Source organism: Oscarella lobularis, chromosome 2 (genome assembly GCF_947507565.1).
Source record: "Oscarella lobularis chromosome 2, ooOscLobu1.1, whole genome shotgun sequence".
NCBI lineage: Eukaryota > Metazoa > Porifera > Homoscleromorpha > Homosclerophorida > Oscarellidae > Oscarella > Oscarella lobularis.
The window spans coordinates 450,597-471,642 of NC_089176.1; the positions used below are offsets into that span (position 1 = coordinate 450,597).

Below are 21,046 nucleotides of genomic sequence, written 5' to 3' on the forward strand. Positions count from 1 at the left end.
TCCTGAACGGGCACGCGTCGCGTGAGAAGCGAATCGTCGCGGAACGAGGGCGAGATCTTACTCTTTGGGCGGTTGCGCCACGGCGGGACCACCTACTTTGACCTTTAGACCGGCGCCCGGTTTCTTGCGACCACCTTTTGCCGTGGGAAACCAACGATCGCGACTTTTAGATAGTATTCGAATGCCCGTTTACCGTTCGGCATCTCGTGCTAAGAAAGGAAGACGACTCAAGACGGGAAGGGTCGCCCTCTTCCGATCGAACATGCGCACTACGGCCGAATTCCTTGTGTACATCGCGAGCACGCTACACGCTTTACGAGCTGAGTATAGTTAGTTCGATTTCGACGACGCAATGGCCAACGACATCGCCGGCGTTCTCCTGCACGGCTTCGGCTTTATGTTTCTCTTTACCGCCTTCCAGACGAGCACAGTGATCGAGGTGCGCACACCCCCCTCCCCCCTACTCTACGCGCAACGTTGCGTTCTCTCTTTCGCGCAGCCTTCTGTCCTCCAGAGCAACGAAACCGAAGGAGGCCTTGGCGATAGAGGAGGTGCAGTCAGAGACGAACCCTTTTTTCTACAGGAATAATCTCTTGTCGCCGTAAATTAGATGAAGTGGGTTTCAACAGCGTCGCAATCATATACTCGATTTTTACGGCGGCCAATTGGGTGGCACCGTCGATCGTTGCGCTGTTGGGAGCCAAATGGACGATGGCATTGAGTGGACTTTCATACGTGTAAGGGAAAGAGAAAGAGAAAGCGAAATTAGCAGTTCAGATCGATTTTTCTTTTAGCGGTTTCATTGCAGCTATCATACATCCCATTGAGGGTGTAATCTACGCTTTGGCCGCTCTGCTCGGCTTCTGTGCAGGATGTGAGTATCGCAAAAAAATATTCGAAAAAAAATTTCAAATTTTCTTTTTAGCTTTGTGGACGGCCCAGGGAAAATATTTGACGATGTGCTCGGATAAGAGCACGATGGGTCGCAACGCGGGAATTTTCTGGGCAATGATGGAGACGAGGTGAGAAAAAATTGCGTCTGTAATTGAATCTCCAAATGACGTGTACGAACTTCAAGTTTGGTGCTCGGCAACGCTTTCGTCTTTTTCTACCTGAAAGGAGACACGACGAATATATGTGAGGAACTACAGCCAATTGTTTTCTTTTTTTTTTGCTACGTTTTTATTTTTTGTGTAGCGATGACGGAGCGATACATCATTTACGGAGTTCTGACCGGTTGCGGCGTTTTCGGCGTCAGCCTGTTTCTGTGTTTGCGTAGGAAAACGGAAACTGTAGGGAACGTTTGCTTGTCAAAAAAAACTCAATGTCACGCAACTTTTTTTTCAGACTGATAGCAACGTTCAATTTAGTCTCAGCGGAGGAAAGGAGAAATCAGAACCGTCGCCCGTTCTTGCAGCATTTTGTAGGTTCATAAGTCAAGTGGCGCATCTATTGTTCGATTTTCTTCTGCGTAGATAAAGCTGGAAACTTGCTGAAAACGAAGGAAATGCTTTGCATATCATTGTTCTGTTTTTACACGGGTCAGTTCATCTCCCCCAACGCGTGTGAATTTTTAATAAAGGACTGCGTTCTATTAGGGTTAGATTTGACGTTCTTTAGCTCTGTCTACGACACGGCAGTCGGTAAGAGCACTTGTCCACGGTCTCGCCTGTTTTCCTCATAATAACGTCGTGTAGGAAATAGTGTACTCCCGCCGAAATTTGGACCGACACTGGGCAAGAAGTACGTTCCCCTCACTGGCCTATTCATCGGTGTAGGTGAAATAGTAGGTAAGAAGCGAGTCATCGTCACTCTTCTATGTCATTGTATCGTTTTCTCAGCTGGTCTACTCTTTGGCCTGCTTGGCAAGAAGTTTGTGCGTCACGGACGCGATCCCATCGTCGTTATTGGCCTCATTTCGCACATTGTCTGCTATTTTCTCGTCTTTACGAGCATACCGTCGAATGCACCTTTTGAGGAAGCGCATGATCTGTCGAAGACTCCATACCCACTTCTACTTGGCCCAAAGTAAGTGAACCGGATGAAGCCTTTGTCTCTTATGAGAATCTTCTGTTTAGTCTTTATCTTGCTCAATGTGCTGCGTTTCTTCTTGGCTTCGGCGACGCCTGTTTCAACACGCAGATCTATTCCATCATCATGGCTCTATATCAGGAGGATAGTGCGCCTCCTTTCGCGCTCTATAAATTCTTTCAGGTACATTATGCCTGTAACCGTGTACTATTTATTTATTTATTTATTTATTTATTTATTTATTTATTTATTTATTTGTTTTAGTCTCTTGCTGCTGCCGCGGGATTTTTCTACAGTTCGCATCTCCTTCTTCATTATCAGCTAATCATTTTGGTACAGGAGAGTGTTCGCTGTTGTGACAACTTCATTTTCTTTTTCTTAGGTGTTTTTTGCCGTAATCGGTGCAAGTGCTTTTATTCACGTGGAGTGGAATTCCAAGCGCTACTCCGGCTATACGCCCATACAGTAGAATTGGGAGACAAAGGTGCATGTCGAAGCTGTTTTGTCGTGTACTGCTCGCTGCTTTATAAATACGGGGGTGGTAATTGTGGGAAGAAGTTGAGCTGGGAGATGAGCGTCGAAAATAAACAGTCAAACGAAATCAACTGTAAGTTTTAGCATTAGAAATGTAATAGAGATGTCAATCAATACGTTTAGGTACTGCGCATGCACTGATTGCACTCGCATCTCTCGCTCTCAGGCTCTCAGTTTCGCGTCTGCTCGTTTTTGACATCGGAAGAATAGAGGTGAGCAATCAGCGAGGTTCTTATGGTCTTTTTAGACCATCATTTGTGTGGGAAGACCCCCTTTCCAGTTTTTGTTCGTGTTCGCACCGATTTGCGGCTCCGAAACGTTTACGTTAACGCAGAGTGATCGTTTAAATTCAAAATCGGTGACTGAGCCACTAAACCTTGAGCTACACTGTACTGTATAGTTCTTTGTTTCATCTCCCCGATTTCTAATTTCTCTTTATAAAACAGTGGGGATATACTATCTGTTTGACCTCGCGGTAAAAATGGACCCATATGACTCTAATATTTGGCATTTTCTGCTGTAGTTAATTTATATCGAAACGTGACCGGAAAAAATGAAGGGACTCAATGGTGTTTTTCGTTATGAAGAAGAAGGAGACGAAGAGGTTGACTGCGGTCCCAACGTCCTCGGCAAGGACGGGTTGGTCCAAGCGACCACGGGGTTCACAACTTAATTATAAGTTGCAAACCCCTAAAAGGCCATTGTACGCCTCCTGTGGTATGAGGCAATATCGTCTAAACGGCCACCTCTCCTGGGTACGAGCAGAAAAACTGCCCACCCTATGGCGTGTATTTCCAAACAGAGGCTACTGTCCTTTATTGGTAGTCTCTGTCGGAGAATGGCGCCTACATCAAAAACGTGCCTGCATGCGTCTACAGAGGACGGTAGCAGGCACACATTAGCTGCGAGGACTGCAGCTCTCTGTGGATTTATCCGGTAAGCAGATTCATTGCCTCGTATTTAGCTAAGCGTCTGTTTAGGACTGGGGTCCTGAACATGACTCCGTCATTAAAAACTGCTCTCAGCCGGGGTCCCGGGCATGACCCCGTTATCAAAAACTGCCTCGCAGGGGTCCTGGGCATGACCCCGTCAAAACTGCCTTTGCATGAAACGCGAGGGTACACTCTGTGCATTTTTTCAAATTTATTAAATAAAATAACCGTCCCTCCCCTTGTCTAAAAAGTGAGCAGTTTTTGATGGATGGGTCATGTTCAGGACCCCGGCTGAGAGCAGTTTTAGGTCATGCTCAGGACACCGTCACCTAAAAAAGGAACGTTAGAAACAACGAACACCGCTCTCTGGTGCAGTCACCTGTCTTTGTGGTGCCGCAGCACACGGCGCGAGATGAGACGGCGTGCGCTCTCGGCGGGATGGCTCCGCCGCGGTGGTCGCGTGAGTGCGCTATACACCGGCACGTGATGCGAATGTGCGCTACCGTGCAAATTGCTAAAACGCTACAAAAAAACGACCGTATACATGCATAAAAGTCACTTCTTTCTTGGCTTTCCAATCAATACTCAACACTGCAGAAAAGACTTGTGTTATATCGTAACTCATATGCTTACCTTTGACTTTCCCCGGCGCTGAGTCAGTTCCTGCAAAAGAAAGAAGAATCATCATAAAACTTATTGACAATTTATACACCTACCCGTTCACCTAAATAACGTATTAGCTACGTGAGAAATGAGAGCACTAAATTACCTCAAAAACCTATGAATAAAATAAAAACCTACTAGACTACACCTGCAGAAAAAATACCTAGAAACAAATGGAACCTAGCTATTGACCTAGATTACCTCAAAATCCATTGATCTAAATAACAGGATTAGCTACGTGAAAAACAATGGCACCTACACTACCTCAAAAATCCACTGACCTAAAACCTGTGAATAAAATAAAAACCTGTTCAAAAGAAAATAAAAACCTACTAGACTACACCTGCAGAAAAAATACCTAGAAACAAATGGAACCTAGCTATCGACCTAGATTACCTCAAAATCCATTGACCTAAATATCAGATTAGCTACGTGAGAAACAATGGCACCTAAATTACCTCAAAAATCACTGACCTAAAACCTGCAAAAAAATAAAAACCTATTCTACACCTAAAAGAAAATATAAAAATGAAGACAAATAGCACCTAGATTACCTCAAAATCCATTGACCTAAAATATTCCTATATTCTAATCAACCTAGATTACCTCGAAATCCATTGAAAATGGTCTAAAGCACGTGGCGGCTGCTAGCTAAGCACGAGGGGGAAAGGAGCTACAAGCCTACTACAGAATCCGCCCTACCCTACTAGCAGCCGCCGACTAAACCCTAATGCAAGGGAGAGGACCCGTGCAAACTAACGTAGTGATGCAAACGAAGCACGTGAGGGATGGCCATTACATTATACCGATTTGTTGTCCCGCTACACTCTCTGCAACATACACATGTGGGCTTCATGCGCTGCCATGACACCCGCCCCCACTCGCGAACCCCAACCCGCCCTCGATTAGACGATCGGAAACCAGACCTAATGGTTAGACTGCCGGAAATTTTCTATGCCCGCGAGCGCGGGCAGTGGCACGCCAGGCAATCCGACCCGTGTACGTCGCAGAGAGCCCCGCCCCTTATGTGCACGCCTACACCACAGGGGGCCCAAAGGCTGCGGTGCGAACCTGATGTCGCGCTGGACACGTGCTCTCTGATCTTTCGTCGTCTTCTTCGCCAAACTAGAAGAAAAGAAGAAAGGGGTGAAACGAATGGAAAAGCGGGTGCGCGCGGTGAGGGATCGCCTAGATGCGAGTGGATGCAGCATCGAGTAACGTGACGTTGCGCGCTTCGCGCATCGTCACGTCGCCTCGTCCTGTGCGAAAAACAGCGCCACGCAGCCTGCTTCGACGCTCTAACGCCGTTTTTCGCGCAGTCTAATGAAGCGGAAAAAACGCGAGGGAGAAAACGTGCCGACGGCTCGATCGAGAGCTATATAAGCTCAGTTCGTCTGCTTACCCTTATACGCGGAGAAATCCAAGCTACACGCAGCGATGATGAGGCGAACGAGGGAATCCCAAGTCGCACGCGGACGATTCTTTTTCTAGTTGTTGAGCATGCGCGTTAAAGTCACAACCATATATGGTCAACCCAGTGGTACCGCGCCGAAATTATATCCGTGACACCAATGCAACACCCTAAATGCAAAAAAACAAAATATACCGTACTGCATAGAAAACTTTATGGAACACACAAAGAAACGAATCGTCATCATTAGAAAAGAACACTGCGCAACACGCGTCAAAATTTTATTCTTATATCTTTTTAGAAATACTTTGTCACTCAAACTGCTCGACTCCCATGAACTTGGTCAATCTGAAGAGAAATAATAGAAAAAAACTCTGTGCAAATCACTACTTACCCAGACTGTCCCACAGCAACGTTTGTTTCACTCTGGCTTGCAGCCAGATCTGGCCTAGCGTCATTACTAGCAGACGAAACACTAGTCGTAACTGTAACTGGGGGCGCCTGCGCTTCTGGAGTCGTCTGAGCCACTGGTGCAGTTGCAGGAGGAAGAGAAATAGACGCCGCAATTGGAACAACACTGCTCACAACTGGAAGGGAATTCGACACGGTGGCCACCGGTGCCGTCACTGTCGTCCTTTGTCTGTAATCAGGAGCGGGAATAGCCGGGCGCAAGACGCTCGTATCGGCATTATTTCGCCGTAAATACCGGGGCGTTGTACCGGTGCCAACTCTGCACGTGTAAAACGTTGGAGAAACGGGGTATCTCTCATATGTATGTACCTTGGATCTCTCAGTGCAACCATTTTCTCAGCATAATTTGCCGGAAACCATCCAGATCTGCGAATTAAAAATCAAAAAAGAACTCGCAGACATTTTTTCCTAAGAGGTACTTTCGCGTTCTGCCATTTTCGCCGTATTGCCACCCATCCCTCGGTTCGCCGACGGCGTCGATGAAATCGCCCTAAAAAATAGACCTGTATCTAAAAAAGCCTCCAAAGTTTTAATTAGATAATACTTCTTTGAATGACAATTGCGATGGAGTCGTCGCCGAGAACGTGTACAATGCTCGAAACTTCATACTAAGCGATGCCCCACTCAAAAAAAGATTCTAGTAAAGATTTAGTAATGCAAACCCGTATTTTGGTCCATCAAACGACGACGGAGCAATCTTCGACTTCACCGGTTGGCTCACTGGCGCCTGTGAGGGCTGCTGAAGAAAGACGACCTGTGGTTGCATCTGAACGGGTACGGCCATCGGTTGCTGCTGCAAAGCCGGATACGATTGGGGATTAGCTCCGATGACCTGCTGTGTCGCCGCCACTGGAATAGACGCCTGCATCAGGGACTGCGGTTCAGACTGAATGGGTTGCTGAACGTGAGGCTGAGACGGAGCGATAACCGGAGGCTGAATCTGCAGCGGTGGCTGAGAAAATTGCAGCTGCGCGGAAGTGGACGGCACGACGGGTGCAAGCTGCGGTTGTTGTTGAATCGTCATAACGGGCGCTTGGAATGGCTGAGAAGGAGCCAGTTGCACGTGCTGTTGACTTGTCGGTACAGGTGGCTGAAAATTCATCTGCTGCGAATTTTGAAATTGTTGTTGCGGAGGCGGCTGTTGCTGTGGCTGACTTCGCGAGAGACCTTCAAACGACGACGATTTGACTTGAGACTGAAAATTGAGCTGGTGTGAATTTTGAAATTGATGTTGTTGAGGAGGCGGCGGTGGCGGCTGTTGCAGCGGATGACTTTGCTGCGCAAGACCTTCAAAGGACGACGATTTGACTTGCCCCATAGGCGCTACAGTTTCACTCGACTCCGCAGTCAGATCACCGAGCGACCTCACTGACAGAGCCGAAGGTTGCTCCTAGAACGCCCATTAGCAATTCTTCGATTTAAAAAAAGACACAATACCTGACGATCTATTCTTCCAATAGGTGAATTCTCCTGAGTCCACAATGACCCGAACTGCCGACTCTCAGGAGAATCAGACAGCGGTTGAAACAGCTGAGAATTGCCGCCACTGCCGCCGCCGCCGCCGCCTCTCTCAGCAGCAAATCCAGTAAATCCGGAAACATGCGACTGGAACGGATAAAACTACACAAACACTCTCAAATAAATACGTAAGTATAACATATGTATATATACATCTTTGCTTCCATCTGTTTCCCCGTTCACAAAATTTTGACGCGTTGGTTTGCCCTGCTCCTCCGGACGCCATCTCGCCAACGGCGAAGCAGGCCTTACAAGCGTGTTGTCCGCTGATTGAGATCGCATTCGATCCGCCGCTTGGGACGTCTTTCGTCCGACGGCCGTCGATCCGGCATTGGGCTGCGGCGCCCGCGACGGCAGGGGACCGTCGAGAAAATTCCGCGAGTCGTCTTCGAGCCATCGATTGCGCGGAACCAACGTCGGATCCTAAAGAAAAATCGAATCGAATCGAAGTCTCTAAGGGGACTTTGTTCTTTACTTTGAGAAGATCGTTGAAGTCTTGCGTCTCGGTTGCATCGGAGACGAGAGATACCCAGTCGTTTATTTTTCGCGACAATCCGTTGTGAGACTACAATTTTCAAAAAAAGAAGAACTTGGATTTTTTCATCAATTATGCATGCATGTAGACGCACTCTTCCGTGATAGACTATGTTGCTCTTGATTACGTGGCAAAATTTTTCCACGACAATCGAATGTATTTTTCTCTCCAAAATCAAGGCCTTTCAAACGAAAATTTCAGGAGAGCGCACTTTAGGTGACGCACTTCCCATACCTTTCGCAATCCGTAGCTTCTGACGTCAAAAAGATCGGTTTCTCTATCGTGCAGAGTTTGAAGTAACTACAGAAGAAATAGAATATATTTCTCGAGTTTTTTTCTATTGGAATACCTGAGCTTCTCTGTCGTCTTGAAAGGGAACGCCGGGATTCTCCTTACGAAACTTCTTGCGAACGCTTCGAAGCTCCTCATCAGCTTCCTCCACCATCTGCAAATGCAAATAAGTCAAAAAGAATTCTAGGTCTCAGGGGTATGTAGGTAAAACACTAAAATGTATAAATAATGCACCTGAATACGAAGTTCACAGTCATCTCTGTAGCTCCGCTGGAGCACCTACGGAAACAGGACTTCAAATAAGGAGCCCTGGGCCCAAACGGTCTCTCTTAGAGTCTACGTACAGCTAAAGCCTTTTCTTCACTTTCTACTTTTGCCTCGAGAGGCAGCACGAAATCATTCAAATACGATCGAAGCTACGAGAAGAGCAACGTTTCTGGTCGAGCCTACGACTCTTTCGCTAGTTCTACGTACGACGTCGCCGCGCTGCAGCTCGATCTGTCGATGCACTTCCGATATTTCCATCATGGCATCGCCTAAGAAAAATAACCACGCCCCCGCGGCCCCCCTCATTCGTTCCGCGTGTCTCATTGATTCGTCCCCACGCGTACTGTACCGATGAAACGCGTCGACGTTCGATAGTCGGCGGCGTGCTGAGCAATCTGGTTGAACACGTCCCAAAAAGAGGCAGCCGCTCGGGTGCAATCTACAGAGTAAACAAGATGTCCACGCCCGAATCTAATCGTTCTCGCGCAAACAAACGCCGCGACTCCCACTTTCCCTCACGATATTCCCTCTGCGTACCGGCCATCGCTTTCTGATACGTTCGACCGAGACTGGCGAGCGTTTTCACCGCTGGCACGAGCGTCGAGACGTTCTACGCGACGAAAACAAGCTATTGTCTTCGTTTTGTGCGCGTTCGCGAGGCGCACTGACGTGCAATAGAGCTTCGACGACTTTTCCGAGCTCTTCCGAACGCGAGAGATGATTCGACGACGCGGCGGACATTCTGGAACTTTATCTTTTCCCGAATCGACTCTTTGTTCTGTCACTGGAAACACGTAGGAGGAGCGTGGTCGCGTCTCCCGGATTGACGATGACGCAAATTTTCGCACTCGCGTGTCAGCTGCATAATTTGCACCTCTGCACACGTAAACAGGGGATGTGCGACTGCAGCTGCATTTCCCTCTAAATGCAATAGCTGCAGTTGGCTCACTCCATAATCAGCCAAGCTTGAGCGGATGTCAGGCTACGAGCACTACATGTATAACGAAACATTCAATGGCACTAACAGAAGCTACAGTAACTACAGCGGTTACGGTGGAGGTACGTCGACATTCTCTCCCAGCACAGCCAAAGTCGCCCTCAGCCTTTCAGTGGGACTTTTCACTGTTATTATGTGCGGCCTGATTTTCATCGTTCAAATCAAGCGTAAAGGATTTCGCGAGGTTTCGACATTTGTCTTGCTCAATTCAATTGCAGCCGATCTAGTCGGCGGTTGCTGCGTGATTACGTCGACTTTTGTAATAGGCCAGGTCTTCCCAAATACTCCCAGCTACGACGGTCTGTGCAAGTTTATGGTCGCACTTTCCTTTTTCACGGGCGGATGGTCAGCGTGGGCCGTATTTTTCGTCGCTTTCGATCGCTACGACGCCGTGGCGAACGGCATGAGACGAAAGTTCTCGCTAAAGAAAGCAATAATATGTGTGATTGTAAGCGCCTTTGCAGCTGCCCTGTTTGCACTCTTTCCTCTCACGGGCTGGGGTACGTTCCAAACTGGACTTATCGTTTTTCCGGGACAGGAGAAAGTCGGCCTTTGCGTTCCATTTACAAGCTGGAAAGGCCACTCTCTTCTGATTTACGGCATCTTGTATTTCACTTTCAAGTCGTATCTGCCTCAATTCCTCACCGTGATTTCTTTGAGTCTATTAGTAGCGATTGCGTGGAGAGTCTTGAGAGCTCAAAGGGATCGAGAGCGAACTCACGGCGAGGAAAATCCAAACCGTTCGGTGATAACATTGCTCAAGTCGAGAGGATTCAAATACATCGTTGCAGTTATTATTTGCAAGTTGATATGTGTCATGCCAGAGCAGACGTCAAAACTAGGAGCAACTGCTAGAACATTTCGCTTCCCGGAGAAAGCCTACGAAGCTGTGGAAATATTGGGCCAGGCCAACTTCGTGATCAACTCTATACTCTACTTTCTCTGGCTGACATCGCTGAACAGAAACGCAAACGACAATTCCGCCGAATCGTGTTGCACTTTCTTCAGACTGTCACGTGTACTTGGACGGCAAATCAACAGAGCCGCATCTTACCATCACACCCGTCGTCAGAGTCAAAGTCAGCAGACGAAGACTACGAAAGAAATAAACAACAAGCTGTACACGGGACAGGAAGTTGAAAACTGACTCTATGTATCAGATACGTCACCTGCGTTTGTCTCTCTCTCTCTCTGTGTGTGTGCGTGTGGTGCACCTTCAAGTTTATTCTAGAAACGTATTATAAAGAAGAATCGTCTGTGGTTTAGGCACACGTAATTTAATGACAATAATAACACGTACGCTACGGCTAAAGAGATCCCCGAATTCATTCTGAGTTTCAGTAGGGCTGATATCTATAGTGCGGTTGATACCCGTGAATGGGCCCATAGCCAGACTATAAAAACACAACAAGGGTTCGCGAAGCAGGCCTTGCAAGCGTGTTGTCCGCTGATTGAGATCGCATTCGATCCGCCGTTTGGGACGTCTTTCGTCCGACGGCCGTCGATCCGGCATTGGGCTGCGGCGCCCGCGACGGCAGGGGACCGTCGAGAAAATGCCGCGAGTCGTCTTCGAGCCATCGATTGCGCGGAACCAATGTCGGATCCTAAAGAAAAATCGAATCGAATCGAAGGCTCTAAAGGAGACTTTGTTCTTTACTTTGAGAAGATCGTTGAAGTCTTGGGTCTCGGTTGAATCGGAGACGAGAGATACCCAGTCGTTTATTTTCGCGACAATCCGCTATAAGACTACAATTTCAAAAAAAGAAGAACTTGGATTTTTCATCAATTATGCATGTAGACGCACTCTTCCGTGATAGACTATGTTGCTCTTGATTACGTGGCAAAATTTTTCCACGACAATCGAATGTATTTTTCTCTCCAAAATCAAGGCCTTTCAAACCAAAATTTCAGGAGAGCGCACTTTAGGTGACGCATTTTGCTTCGTTACCTTTCGCAATCCGTAGCTTCTGACGTCAAAAAGATCGGTTTCTCTATCGTGTAGAGTTTGAAGTAACTACAGAAGAAACAGAATATATTTCTCGAGTTTTTTTCTATTGGAATACCTGAGCTTCTCTGTCGTCTTGAAAGGAAACGCCGGGATTCTCCTTACGAAACTTCTTGCGAACATTTCGAAGCTCCTTCCTCCACCATCTGCAAATGCAAATAAGTCAAAAAGAATTCTAGGTCTCGATCTGTCGATGCACTTCCGATATTTCCATCATGGCATCGCCTAAGAAAATAACCACGCCCCCACGGGCCCCCTCATTCGTTCCGCGCGTCTCATTGATTCGTCCCCACGCGTACTGTACCGATGAAACGCGTCGACGTTCGATAGTCGGCGGCGTGCTGAGCAATCTGGTTGAACACCTCCCAAAAAGAGGCAGCCGCTCGGGTGCAATCTACAGAGTAAACAAGATGTCCACGCCCGAATCTAATCGTTCTCGCGCAAACAAACGCCGCGACTCCCACTTTCCCACACGATATTCCCTCTGCGTACCGGCCATCGCTTTCTGATACGTTCGACCGAGATTGGCGAGCGTTTTCAGCGCCGGCACGAGCGTCGAGACGTTCTACGCGACGAAAACAAGCTATTGTCTTCGTTTTGTGCGTGTTCGCGAGGCGCACTGACGTGCAATAGAGCTTCGACGACGTTTCCGAGCTCTTCGGAGCGCGAGAAATGATTCGACGACGCGGCTGGAACTTTATCTTTTCCCGAATCGACTCTTTGTTCATGCCACTAGGAGGAGCGTGGTCGCGTCTCCCGGATTGACGATGACGCAAATTTTCGCACTCGCGTGTCAGCTGCATAATCTGCACCTCTGCACACGTAAACTGCAGCTCTAAATGCAATAGCTGCAGTTGGCTCACTGCATAATCAGCCGATGTCAGGCTACGACCACTGGCAGCACTACATGTATAACGAAACATTCAATGGCACTAACAGAAGCTACAGTAACTACGGCGGAGGTACGTTGATATTCTCTCCCGGCACTGCCAAAGTCGTCCTCAGCCTTTCAGTGGGAATTTTCACTGTTATTATGTGCGGCCTGATTTTCATCGTTCAAATCAAGCGTAACGGATTTCGCGAGGTTTCGACATTTGTCTTGCTCAATTCAATTGCAGCCGATCTAGTCAGCGGTTGCTGCGTGATTACGACGACTTTAGTCATAGGCCAGGTCTTCCCGAATACTCCCAGCTACGACGGTCTGTGCAAGTTCATGGTCGCACTTTACTATTTCACGGGCGGATGGTCAGCGTGGGCCGTATTTTTCGTCGCTTTCGATCGCTACGACGCCGTAGCGAACGGCATGAGACGAAAGTTCTCGCTAAAGAAAGCAATAATATGTGTGATCGTAAGCGCCTTTGCAGCTGCCCTGTTTGCACTCTTTCCTCTCACGAGCTGGGGTACATTCCAAGCCAGACTTTACGTTTTTCCAGGACAGGAGAAAGTCGGCCTTTGCGTTCCATTTACAAGCTGGAAAGGCCACTCTCTTCTGATTTACGGCATCTTGTATTTCACTTTCAAGTCGTATCTGCCTCAATTCCTCACCGTGATTTCTTTGAGTCTATTAGTAGTGATTGCGTGGAGAGTCTTGAGAGCTCAAAGGGATCGAGAGCGAACTCACGGCGAGGAAAATCCAAACCGTTCGGTGATAACACTGCTCAAGTCGAGAGGATTCAAATACATCGTTGCAGTTATTATTTGCAAGTTGATATGCACTATGCCAGTGCAGACGGGACAACTAGGAACAACTGCTAGAACATTTCGCTTCCCGGAGAAAGCGTACTATGCAGTGGACATACTGCACGAGGCCAACTTCGTAATCAACTCTATACTCTACTTTCTCTGGCTGACATCGTTGAACAGAAACCCAAACGACAATTCCGCCGAATCGTGTTGCACGTTCTTAGGGCTGTCACGCGTATTTCGACGTCAAATCAACAGAGCCGCGTCTTACCATCACACCCGTCGTCAAAGTCAAAGTCAGCAGACGAAGACTACGACAGAAATAAACAACAAGCTGTACACGGGACAGGAAGTTGAAAACTGACTCTATGTATCAGATACGTCACCTGCGTTTGTCTCTCTCTCTGTGTGTGTGTGTGTGGTGCACCTTCAAGTTTATTCTAGAAACGCATTATAAAGAAGAATCGTCTGTGGTCTAGGCACACGTAATTTAATGACAATAATAACACGTACGCTACGCTAAAGAGATCCCCGAATTCATTCTGAGTTTCAGTAGGGCTGATATCTATAGTGCGGTTGATACCCGTGAATGGGCCCATAGCCAGACTATAAAAACACAACAAGGACTCGCGACAAAACAGAGAGATTCTAACGAAGACTTACTGACGAATAAGCTGGTCGATCTTGTCCGCTAGAAGCCTGCTGTTGATTTCCCTGTTGGCTACCTCCTCCTCCTCCTCCTCCCCCTCCTTGTTGCTGTTGTTGTGGTTGCTGTGACTGCTGCTGTGACTGCTGCTGCTGCTGCTGTTGTTGTTGTTGACCGCCCTGACTTGACTCTAGGTAACGAGCGTATTGCCTGTATCGCAAAACTCGTAAAAAACGGCAGTAAAAAGAGTCTAACAAGAATGACTCACGCTGCGTAGTCCTGATGAGAGAATCCCTACAAACAAAACAAAAAAAAAAGACGATTTAGTTCGTACAGAAAAGAAGAGGCGCGCGTAGCAGACGACGATACAAAGATGACGTCGCTTCAGCCCTCCATGCACTAACCGATTGATAAGCATCTTGAGTACCGTAGCTGCATACAGGCACAGGCACAGGCACACATGCACAAACAGGCCAAATCATTCATCTCATCAAAAATCGACATTGCACGCTCTCAATTACCCGGAATACGCGCCGTAGCCGGGATACGACGCCTGGCCCATGTCCGGATAGCCGTACGCTCTCGGATCATACATGGAACGCTGAGCGGCGGCGGCCGCCGCCATCGCCGCTGGCGGATATCCCATGGAGCCATACCCGCCTCGATGCGGAAGCGGCGGAGGAAGATATCCTCGATAGGGACCAGGAGGCATAGAGCCTAAAATAAAATAAATAAATCAAGTCCTATTGTATTTTTTTATCTCACCTGCTGGAGGAGGATATGGCTTTGGTTTTTTCGGTGCCGTTCTCGGCGTTGCCTCGTTCACCTTACGCAATCTTTGTGTGTGTGAATATCTCGACTTAGATTACATTATTCTACCTCGATTTTTCGTCCATCGATGACTGAACCGTGGACTTTAAATTTGGCGACGTCGGCTTCTTCTCCCGAATCGAACGTGACGAACCCGAATCCCTACGTAGCACGCAACGCTACCGTATAAGAAAATGCCCCGAAAAAAAAATAAACCCAACCTTGGATCCTCGTTCATTAAAAATAATCTCGGCTTCAGCAACGTGACCGTACGGCTAGAGAAATCATCCATCGAGAGAGCGCCGCCGGCTTTGCACTCATTCTCACCTCAAAGAGCCTGACAAGATCATTGTCTCGAAATCGAAACGGTAAGTTGGACACGTGCAGTCGTCTTTGCCCGCTGGGCCCCGCCGAAGAGGTAGACGATTGGACGGGAACGGGCATGCCATGAATTGCCGAATCAGATTTTGAATCTCCACTTCGACTATCGGTGAGCGCCTCAACGGTCGAGATCGATTTATCATGCCTATCCTATGGAATTAATATAATTTCAGCGTCAATTGAGACCGTTTTGTTTCGGGGGCTAAACTGAAACGTGCCATACCACGTGGTACAGTTACGTTATCAAAAAACGCCTCCCCAAGCCTTATTGAAGCTACAGACGACGCTTCGGTGAGGCGTCACTGAAAGTTCTTTTAGTTTTAGGTCGGGAAAAAGCGGTCGTTGCTTTCTCAGCTAAGGTTCACCGCTGGCGGAATGCGGAAGCGGAAATGCTCGCCAATCGAGATTCTACGACTCTTCTTGACGATGTGCTCACCTCTCGGGCGTCTCTCGCGACGTCGCCGCTGCCCCTCGTCCTTTCGTTCGACTGCGAACACGAATGGTAGCCTTCTGACTCTTGCGACGACGTTTTCGATGCTTCGTCGCCTGCCGATCGACTATCGAGTCGTCCCACGTTGCCACTGCCTCCGTTTGGCTGCGCGTAAGACGACGACGAGGATGACGACGAAGGGCGAAGAGTTGCCATTCTTTTCGAGGGCGTTCCTCGAAGACACGTGTGAGCTAGCGCGCTAAATGGCAAGGGCAACAAAAGCGTCCGAATGGGCGACAGAAAACGTACCAAACGCCGCGGCAATTCGATTTCTTTCCCTGTAATAAATTTTAGACGACCATTCTCCACGTTTCCTGCAACGGTCACCTCGGCCAGCTCCATTCGCACCTATTCGCCTCGTCCGTACGAGGCTTCTGCATCGAAGACGAAAACGGCGTGTGGCGCACGCCGCAGGGTTTCGCAAAGACGTCGGGCTCCCAGACGACAAGCTCGCTTTCATGGACGAACGTCGTCGAGTGGAAAGGTGCCCCGATTCGACGGCAACGCGACAGCGGCCGCTTGCCTCTCCATGGCAACTGCACTTGTCCTTGGTGCAAGTTCGTCGAACGGGGGAAAAGTCTCGCTCTGGAGCGTCAACGAAGAGATGCCACCAGTGGTGGCGATGCGTTGGAAATTGCGCTTCAGAGACGAGAGAAGAGCGCTAGTAGTGAAGATGCTACGTTAGTTGTTGGTGACGGGTATTCGTTCAGCGAGACTGATAGGTATGTACCTATTTCTACTTAGTGAGATCACTTATTCCTTTATTTTTTAGGAAGACGCGCGAACTTCTCATGAAGCTCAATCATCTCAATGCAAAAGTACCTAAAAGAATCCTTTTTTCACTGGTTCTCTAGCAGTTGACGAATTAGGTAGAAATTTACCGGAAACTTAAAGATGGTATTCGACAGATTAGCAAACATAAGAGACTCGTGAGTCGTTCATCTCCACTCGTTGATTAAAATACATTATTGATAATTCAGATAGCGGCGAAGAGAGAACAAAGGAAGCGAGAGACGGCCGTAATAGCCAATCTGCACAAATTTAATTAATTATTTCTCGTGATTAGATACTGGAAGCAAAACTGAGAGCTTCCAAACTTAATATGAAGAAAACTCTAGAACAATTCGAGGCAATGGAAAGCAACAGCTTAAAGGAGGATGATAACCCTAAGGAAGAATTTAAAGTGAGCAAAAGACACATGCCAAAAAATTCAACTCATCAATATCTTCTTAATTAAGCTGCAATCAACTCTTAAACTGTTGCTCAACTAATCACCAACAAGGAGGGTAAACATTTATACGCGCTTTGCTTGCCCCAATAAATCACACGTGGAAACCATTTAATCCATCGACTCACTTACACACACACACACACACACATACATGCACTAAGGAAAAGGGCGAAACTGCATGACAAAAGCAAGGAGAAAACAACTAGTTTAGTTAGGCCTTGACATAGTGCCACTTGTCCACCGAAGCATCGACAGACGCAGGCGAACCTAGCTTAGCCGCCGCCGCCAAAATCTCCCCCGCCTTCGCGGGATCGATACGAAACGGACTACCCTCTACGGAAGTATTAGCTAAAGCCAAAGCCCCGCCATCCGCCTTCTTCGCAATGAGCTGCTTCCACTGCTCGTGACACGCTTCGATGATCGAACAAGCGAAGCCCCGCTCCTTCGCCGCGCCGTCAAAAGCGAACGCATTCGGCGGATTTCCGGCAGGCATCTTATAGATCTTAAACCATTCGCGAATGGCGGCAATCAGACCCGGCATGACGACGTCGACGTCGCCGATGTCGTTCATTTTGTCGGCTTGCGGATCCGTCACGTCGACGGCGATGATTTTCCAATCGGTTTCGCCTTCGTCGATCAGCGCCATCAGGCCGAGGATTTTCACCTGTTTCACTTGGCCGCGTTTTGCGACGACCGAGCCGATTTCGCAGACGTCGAGTGGATCGTTGTCGCCGAGACAGTTCGTGTGATCGTCGCGGTGCTGCGGATTTTCCCACGTCTGGGGAAAGGCGCCGTAGTTGAAGATGTAGCCGTGGTGGGGAAAGCAGTTGTGGACGAAACGCGGCTTGCCCCTTTTTATGTCCTGCTTGATCGGATTGAGGGGCTCTTTCGTTGCGATCTCCATTTTCGCGTTCGTCCAGCGAGGCACTTCGACGACCATGTTCAGCGTGCGTTTATCGGCGCTCGCGAACAGTGGGATGTCGTGGAAGGGCGATATCGCTTGGCCGGTCTCGTTTCGATAGTAGATCTTGTAGTCGGACGTGAATTCGGATCCGCTCTCCACAGCCGTGAACGACGCCATGAACTTTGCGCACAGTGAACGAAGTCTCCCAACGTTGTCAGCGATTCGTATTCGCGTGATCGCACGCATGGACCGAGCGCGTTATTAGGAAATCACGTGTCTACACAATGACCTAAATAGATTTTCTGCTGCAGAGTCCGATTTATATACTGTACAACAACAACAACAACAAAAGTTTAACTAAGTGAGTGTGAAGACCTACGTCTTCCCTAAGAGAATTAGAGAGTAATAATTTATAATGTGATCAATAAACATACCGAACCACAAAGAAGTAGATACATCCTTGGCCTATCGACAGGTAGAGTTGTAGGCGATCCAAACTGACAAAAGTGATATTAGCAGAAACTGGAAATCTACTCTACGTACCTCCAATTCCCAAACTTGATGAAATTCTCCACGATTCCGAGGCTTGAAAGTTGCTTTCACCTAACATTCCAACAGAAGAGAAACTCGCAAAGAAACGCCGGTCCCACAAGACAGATAGCAAACCTCGTTGTCCTTTGAACAGACACCAGAACGAGGTCGTACAGAAAAGACGGAATACGACGCCTTCATCAGCTTTCCATCGGCATCCTGTACACCAAAAAATGCACACAACACCTACGTTTCCTACAGGTGACTGACCTCTGAAAATGTTGGCATTACAGAAAACAATTTCCACTCAGTATCAGCACTGAACCGCTGAGAAACAACGATATGACTGAGCTTGATAACCATACCTAAAAATATTCGCCACTAAGATGTTTAATTAATCGCAAATTACTCCAAACTCACTTTTTTCTTCCTGACAAGAAGCGGATCCAAAATTCATTATTTCTGGAACCCTATTTGCAGCTAACAACCACGTCATACTTAGATACTATATTGCTCTATAGAATATTTCACCGTTCATTCTTTCTGGCGAAGGAACAACAACCGTAGGCAAGGAGGAAGAAGGCAAGGACGACGGCAAAGATGTGATGCGTAATGTGGCTGTTTCTAGACGATCCAACAGCACATCTGACTCAAGTTGAAGATATTGTGAGCAGTGCAAGTCTGACACGACGTCGCCAATAAACGAATTACTATATTGATACGATGTGGTTACCTGACTGGAATTTCGCAGCCAAAGGAAAGTCCATCATGGACTGTAGGTTGCTTGGCAACTGCCTCGGTAAACCATTCGCGCTCCCAAACTGCTGGCAACTCCTTCAGAAACAACGTGATTGCGCTACTAGAGTCGCGTCACTACTACTGCGTACTTTACGTAGCGAGCGCGAACTATTTCGTCCAGCGAATAAACATAAAGATCTCCCGAATTGGACGCCGGGTGAGAGTGAAAGTCTATGCGAACAATCTACAAAAAAGGAATTAAGTCTTACGCCTTTCTTATGTGGACAGCTCTGCCTTTTTGGCACGTGGCTTGATGACGAATTCGTCTGGCGTGACGTCGGGAGCCTCTCCACCTAGAGCACTTGTATTTCGAGCCCCATTATCGCAGTCTTTTTTTAGGCGTACTTCCATCCCAAACAAGCTTCACATACGCGGATCTCGAGCCCGTGTTCATCAGTTCAAGAGTCGCAGTGCCATTCTAAAGGCTTGACTACACGAGAAACCTCAAATAATAAGCCATACCTACCTTCTGAATGTAGATTTGATCTCTTTTCGATTGAACTCGACTACGTCCACCATATCCCGACAAAGGAAGCTATCAAGGATCCCTAAGAGAATTTAGAGATTGAACACGTCAGCGCTTACGTAATAAGTATCTCCAATTTCAGATAAACTGATAGCGAGAGACGATTGGACGAGCCTCTCCGTTTCACAGATAAACCAGACGACAACGGAAAAGCACTCCTAGCAAAAAATAGGCCCTTTTTGGAGAAAACCTCTATTACCATTACCTTGGCTCTCGCCGTAACTTCAATTGAAGCGGCAGGTTTCTGACCGTCGGCTTCCACCTAGAAAAAAAATTACGTACCTCCTAAGATGAATTTCTCGTTTTACCAAAAAATGTTTGAAACTTTCGCCCACGCTTAGCACCACTTTCATGCTCTTATCGACGGTATTTCGAATGGTGAATTTTTTGACGCTAAACAAAGTCAAACATTGGAGAAAAACCGACGACTTTTTTTTCTTTTTTCTCTACCTTGTCGAACCCAAAGCGACGCCAGAAAAGTGCACAAAGGGAAGACTGCAGAACAGAAGTTGCTTCCCCTTTTCGCACGTCCCCTCATCAATAATATCATGCTGTTCATTAGAACTCGGCGATTGCGGAAGAAAAGAGGTCACTTCTGCTTCTTTATCAGGCGAAGGAGAAAACTCAGTAGGAGAATCAGCAATAAGTGAAAATTGCGGCTATACATATAATATTCAAAATGACCCCAGCGCAAAAATCATCTAAAAAACTTCTAATCACCCGCCGATGAGACGATAACTGACCACTGCCGTCCAAAGCACCGAGACGACTGCTCCAAGCGCCAAACAAAGTCGTCGGAGAGACGACCGTGCTGTTACTACTCGCTTCAGAACCATCCTTATAAAAAACTACAATAATAAAAGCCTCAATGAGGTTAATACTGTACTTGAAAGTCTGCGTTTTCGTCTCCCTCCTCTGCTGCTATCGCTTCAGCAGCCGGCTTGAATTGAACATTATAGGTCAATCCAAATTCGCCTTAATTAATTAAAAATTAATAGTAATTCAATTTTGTATCGATGCATTTTTACCGAGGGATTTCGTTCTAGACTCTGTCGCAAAATCTTCGAATGTGACCCCCGATGTCTTCGTTTCGCTGCTACCGAAGGGATCGAGTCGATCTTGTGTTGCCGATGCGATTAGTGTCTTATTTTCTTCCGTTGAGACGTCTGCGTGGTCCGCTTGACTCTTTTCTGATTCCGGCGAGAGGAGAGACAGTGGCGTATCGCATCCCAGCGATACTTTTTCTATAAAACGACACTCCCGATCGGCGTTGCACTCCGGGAAGAAGCGAAAATCACCGTCAAGACTGGAGAAACTGGACGAGAAGCCGTCCATCGCCGAAGCGTTTGAAAACTGAAGAGAGTGGCCGCTGTGAGGTCCCGGACTATCAA

General features: G+C 47.6%; 9 protein-coding genes across 10 annotated transcripts; 4 read left to right on the forward strand and 5 right to left on the reverse strand.

Annotated features, from left to right (window-relative positions):
* Positions 1-266: 266 nt before the first annotated feature.
* Positions 267-2,636, forward strand: LOC136184104 (UNC93-like protein MFSD11). The gene is made up of 15 exons (XM_065970948.1): positions 267-439; positions 500-551; positions 611-737; positions 795-874; positions 926-1,022; positions 1,079-1,137; positions 1,198-1,292; positions 1,348-1,423; positions 1,476-1,541; positions 1,599-1,643; positions 1,698-1,790; positions 1,842-2,028; positions 2,079-2,214; positions 2,296-2,364; positions 2,414-2,636. Exons 1-15 carry the CDS (start codon positions 353-355, stop codon positions 2,498-2,500), a joined length of 1,356 nt encoding a protein of 451 aa, XP_065827020.1. The 5' UTR covers positions 267-352; the 3' UTR covers positions 2,501-2,636.
* Positions 2,637-5,763: 3,127 nt separating this feature from the next.
* On the reverse strand, positions 5,764-9,447 carry LOC136183967 (ataxin-2 homolog). Its single transcript, XM_065970784.1, has 18 exons — positions 9,323-9,447; positions 9,191-9,263; positions 9,003-9,092; positions 8,861-8,922; positions 8,731-8,802; positions 8,621-8,665; positions 8,445-8,540; positions 8,330-8,395; positions 8,190-8,276; positions 8,036-8,125; positions 7,714-7,983; positions 7,480-7,662; positions 6,705-7,432; positions 6,587-6,650; positions 6,462-6,532; positions 6,352-6,408; positions 5,966-6,301; positions 5,764-5,919 (listed from the first exon to the last, which is right to left on the reverse strand). Exons 1-18 carry the CDS (start codon positions 9,392-9,394, stop codon positions 5,883-5,885), a joined length of 2,499 nt encoding a protein of 832 aa, XP_065826856.1. The 5' UTR covers positions 9,395-9,447; the 3' UTR covers positions 5,764-5,882.
* Positions 9,448-9,627: 180 nt separating this feature from the next.
* LOC136184031 (tachykinin-like peptides receptor 86C) lies at positions 9,628-10,797 on the forward strand. The gene has a single exon (XM_065970851.1). It carries the CDS (start codon positions 9,628-9,630, stop codon positions 10,795-10,797), a length of 1,170 nt encoding a protein of 389 aa, XP_065826923.1.
* A 114-nt stretch (positions 10,798-10,911) lies between these two features.
* Positions 10,912-12,456, reverse strand: LOC136183489 (BAR/IMD domain-containing adapter protein 2-like). The gene is made up of 9 exons (XM_065970146.1): positions 12,280-12,456; positions 12,148-12,220; positions 11,960-12,049; positions 11,859-11,880; positions 11,714-11,801; positions 11,599-11,664; positions 11,455-11,541; positions 11,308-11,396; positions 10,912-11,254 (listed from the first exon to the last, which is right to left on the reverse strand). The coding sequence occupies exons 2-8, from the start codon at positions 12,152-12,154 to the stop codon at positions 11,370-11,372; spliced, it is 387 nt and encodes a 128-aa protein (XP_065826218.1). The 5' UTR covers positions 12,155-12,220; positions 12,280-12,456; the 3' UTR covers positions 10,912-11,254; positions 11,308-11,369.
* A 76-nt stretch (positions 12,457-12,532) lies between these two features.
* LOC136184032 (tachykinin-like peptides receptor 86C) lies at positions 12,533-13,702 on the forward strand. Its single transcript, XM_065970853.1, has one exon. The coding sequence runs from the start codon at positions 12,533-12,535 to the stop codon at positions 13,700-13,702; it is 1,170 nt and encodes a 389-aa protein (XP_065826925.1).
* Positions 13,703-13,755: 53 nt separating this feature from the next.
* Positions 13,756-15,855, reverse strand: LOC136183482 (RNA binding protein fox-1 homolog 1-like). The gene is made up of 10 exons (XM_065970140.1): positions 15,612-15,855; positions 15,122-15,325; positions 15,016-15,069; positions 14,864-14,956; positions 14,750-14,810; positions 14,506-14,701; positions 14,389-14,416; positions 14,253-14,278; positions 14,002-14,194; positions 13,756-13,944 (listed from the first exon to the last, which is right to left on the reverse strand). The coding sequence occupies exons 1-10, from the start codon at positions 15,819-15,821 to the stop codon at positions 13,888-13,890; spliced, it is 1,122 nt and encodes a 373-aa protein (XP_065826212.1). The 5' UTR covers positions 15,822-15,855; the 3' UTR covers positions 13,756-13,887.
* Positions 15,856-15,859: 4 nt separating this feature from the next.
* On the forward strand, positions 15,860-17,008 carry LOC136183486 (uncharacterized). The gene is made up of 7 exons (XM_065970142.1): positions 15,860-15,910; positions 15,960-16,387; positions 16,438-16,483; positions 16,535-16,594; positions 16,646-16,684; positions 16,732-16,848; positions 16,904-17,008. The coding sequence occupies exons 1-7, from the start codon at positions 15,869-15,871 to the stop codon at positions 16,934-16,936; spliced, it is 765 nt and encodes a 254-aa protein (XP_065826214.1). The 5' UTR covers positions 15,860-15,868; the 3' UTR covers positions 16,937-17,008.
* On the reverse strand, positions 16,988-18,056 carry LOC136183485 (uncharacterized). Its single transcript, XM_065970141.1, has one exon. It carries the CDS (start codon positions 18,044-18,046, stop codon positions 17,108-17,110), a length of 939 nt encoding a protein of 312 aa, XP_065826213.1. The 5' UTR covers positions 18,047-18,056; the 3' UTR covers positions 16,988-17,107.
* A 38-nt stretch (positions 18,057-18,094) lies between these two features.
* On the reverse strand, positions 18,095-21,027 carry LOC136183477 (uncharacterized). 2 transcript variants are annotated; one of them, XM_065970134.1, is made up of 20 exons: positions 20,954-21,027; positions 20,684-20,899; positions 20,542-20,630; positions 20,376-20,492; positions 20,106-20,314; positions 19,964-20,048; positions 19,861-19,917; positions 19,715-19,813; positions 19,596-19,664; positions 19,475-19,547; positions 19,364-19,422; positions 19,219-19,313; positions 19,065-19,165; positions 18,863-19,012; positions 18,752-18,811; positions 18,602-18,696; positions 18,467-18,550; positions 18,344-18,403; positions 18,235-18,297; positions 18,095-18,181 (listed from the first exon to the last, which is right to left on the reverse strand). In XM_065970134.1, exons 1-20 carry the CDS (start codon positions 20,988-20,990, stop codon positions 18,176-18,178), a joined length of 1,824 nt encoding a protein of 607 aa, XP_065826206.1. In that variant the 5' UTR covers positions 20,991-21,027; the 3' UTR covers positions 18,095-18,175. The 2 variants fall into 2 exon arrangements, with proteins under 2 accessions (XP_065826206.1, XP_065826203.1); XM_065970131.1 differs by having other exon boundaries at positions 18,095-18,186.
* Positions 21,028-21,046: the final 19 nt, after the last annotated feature.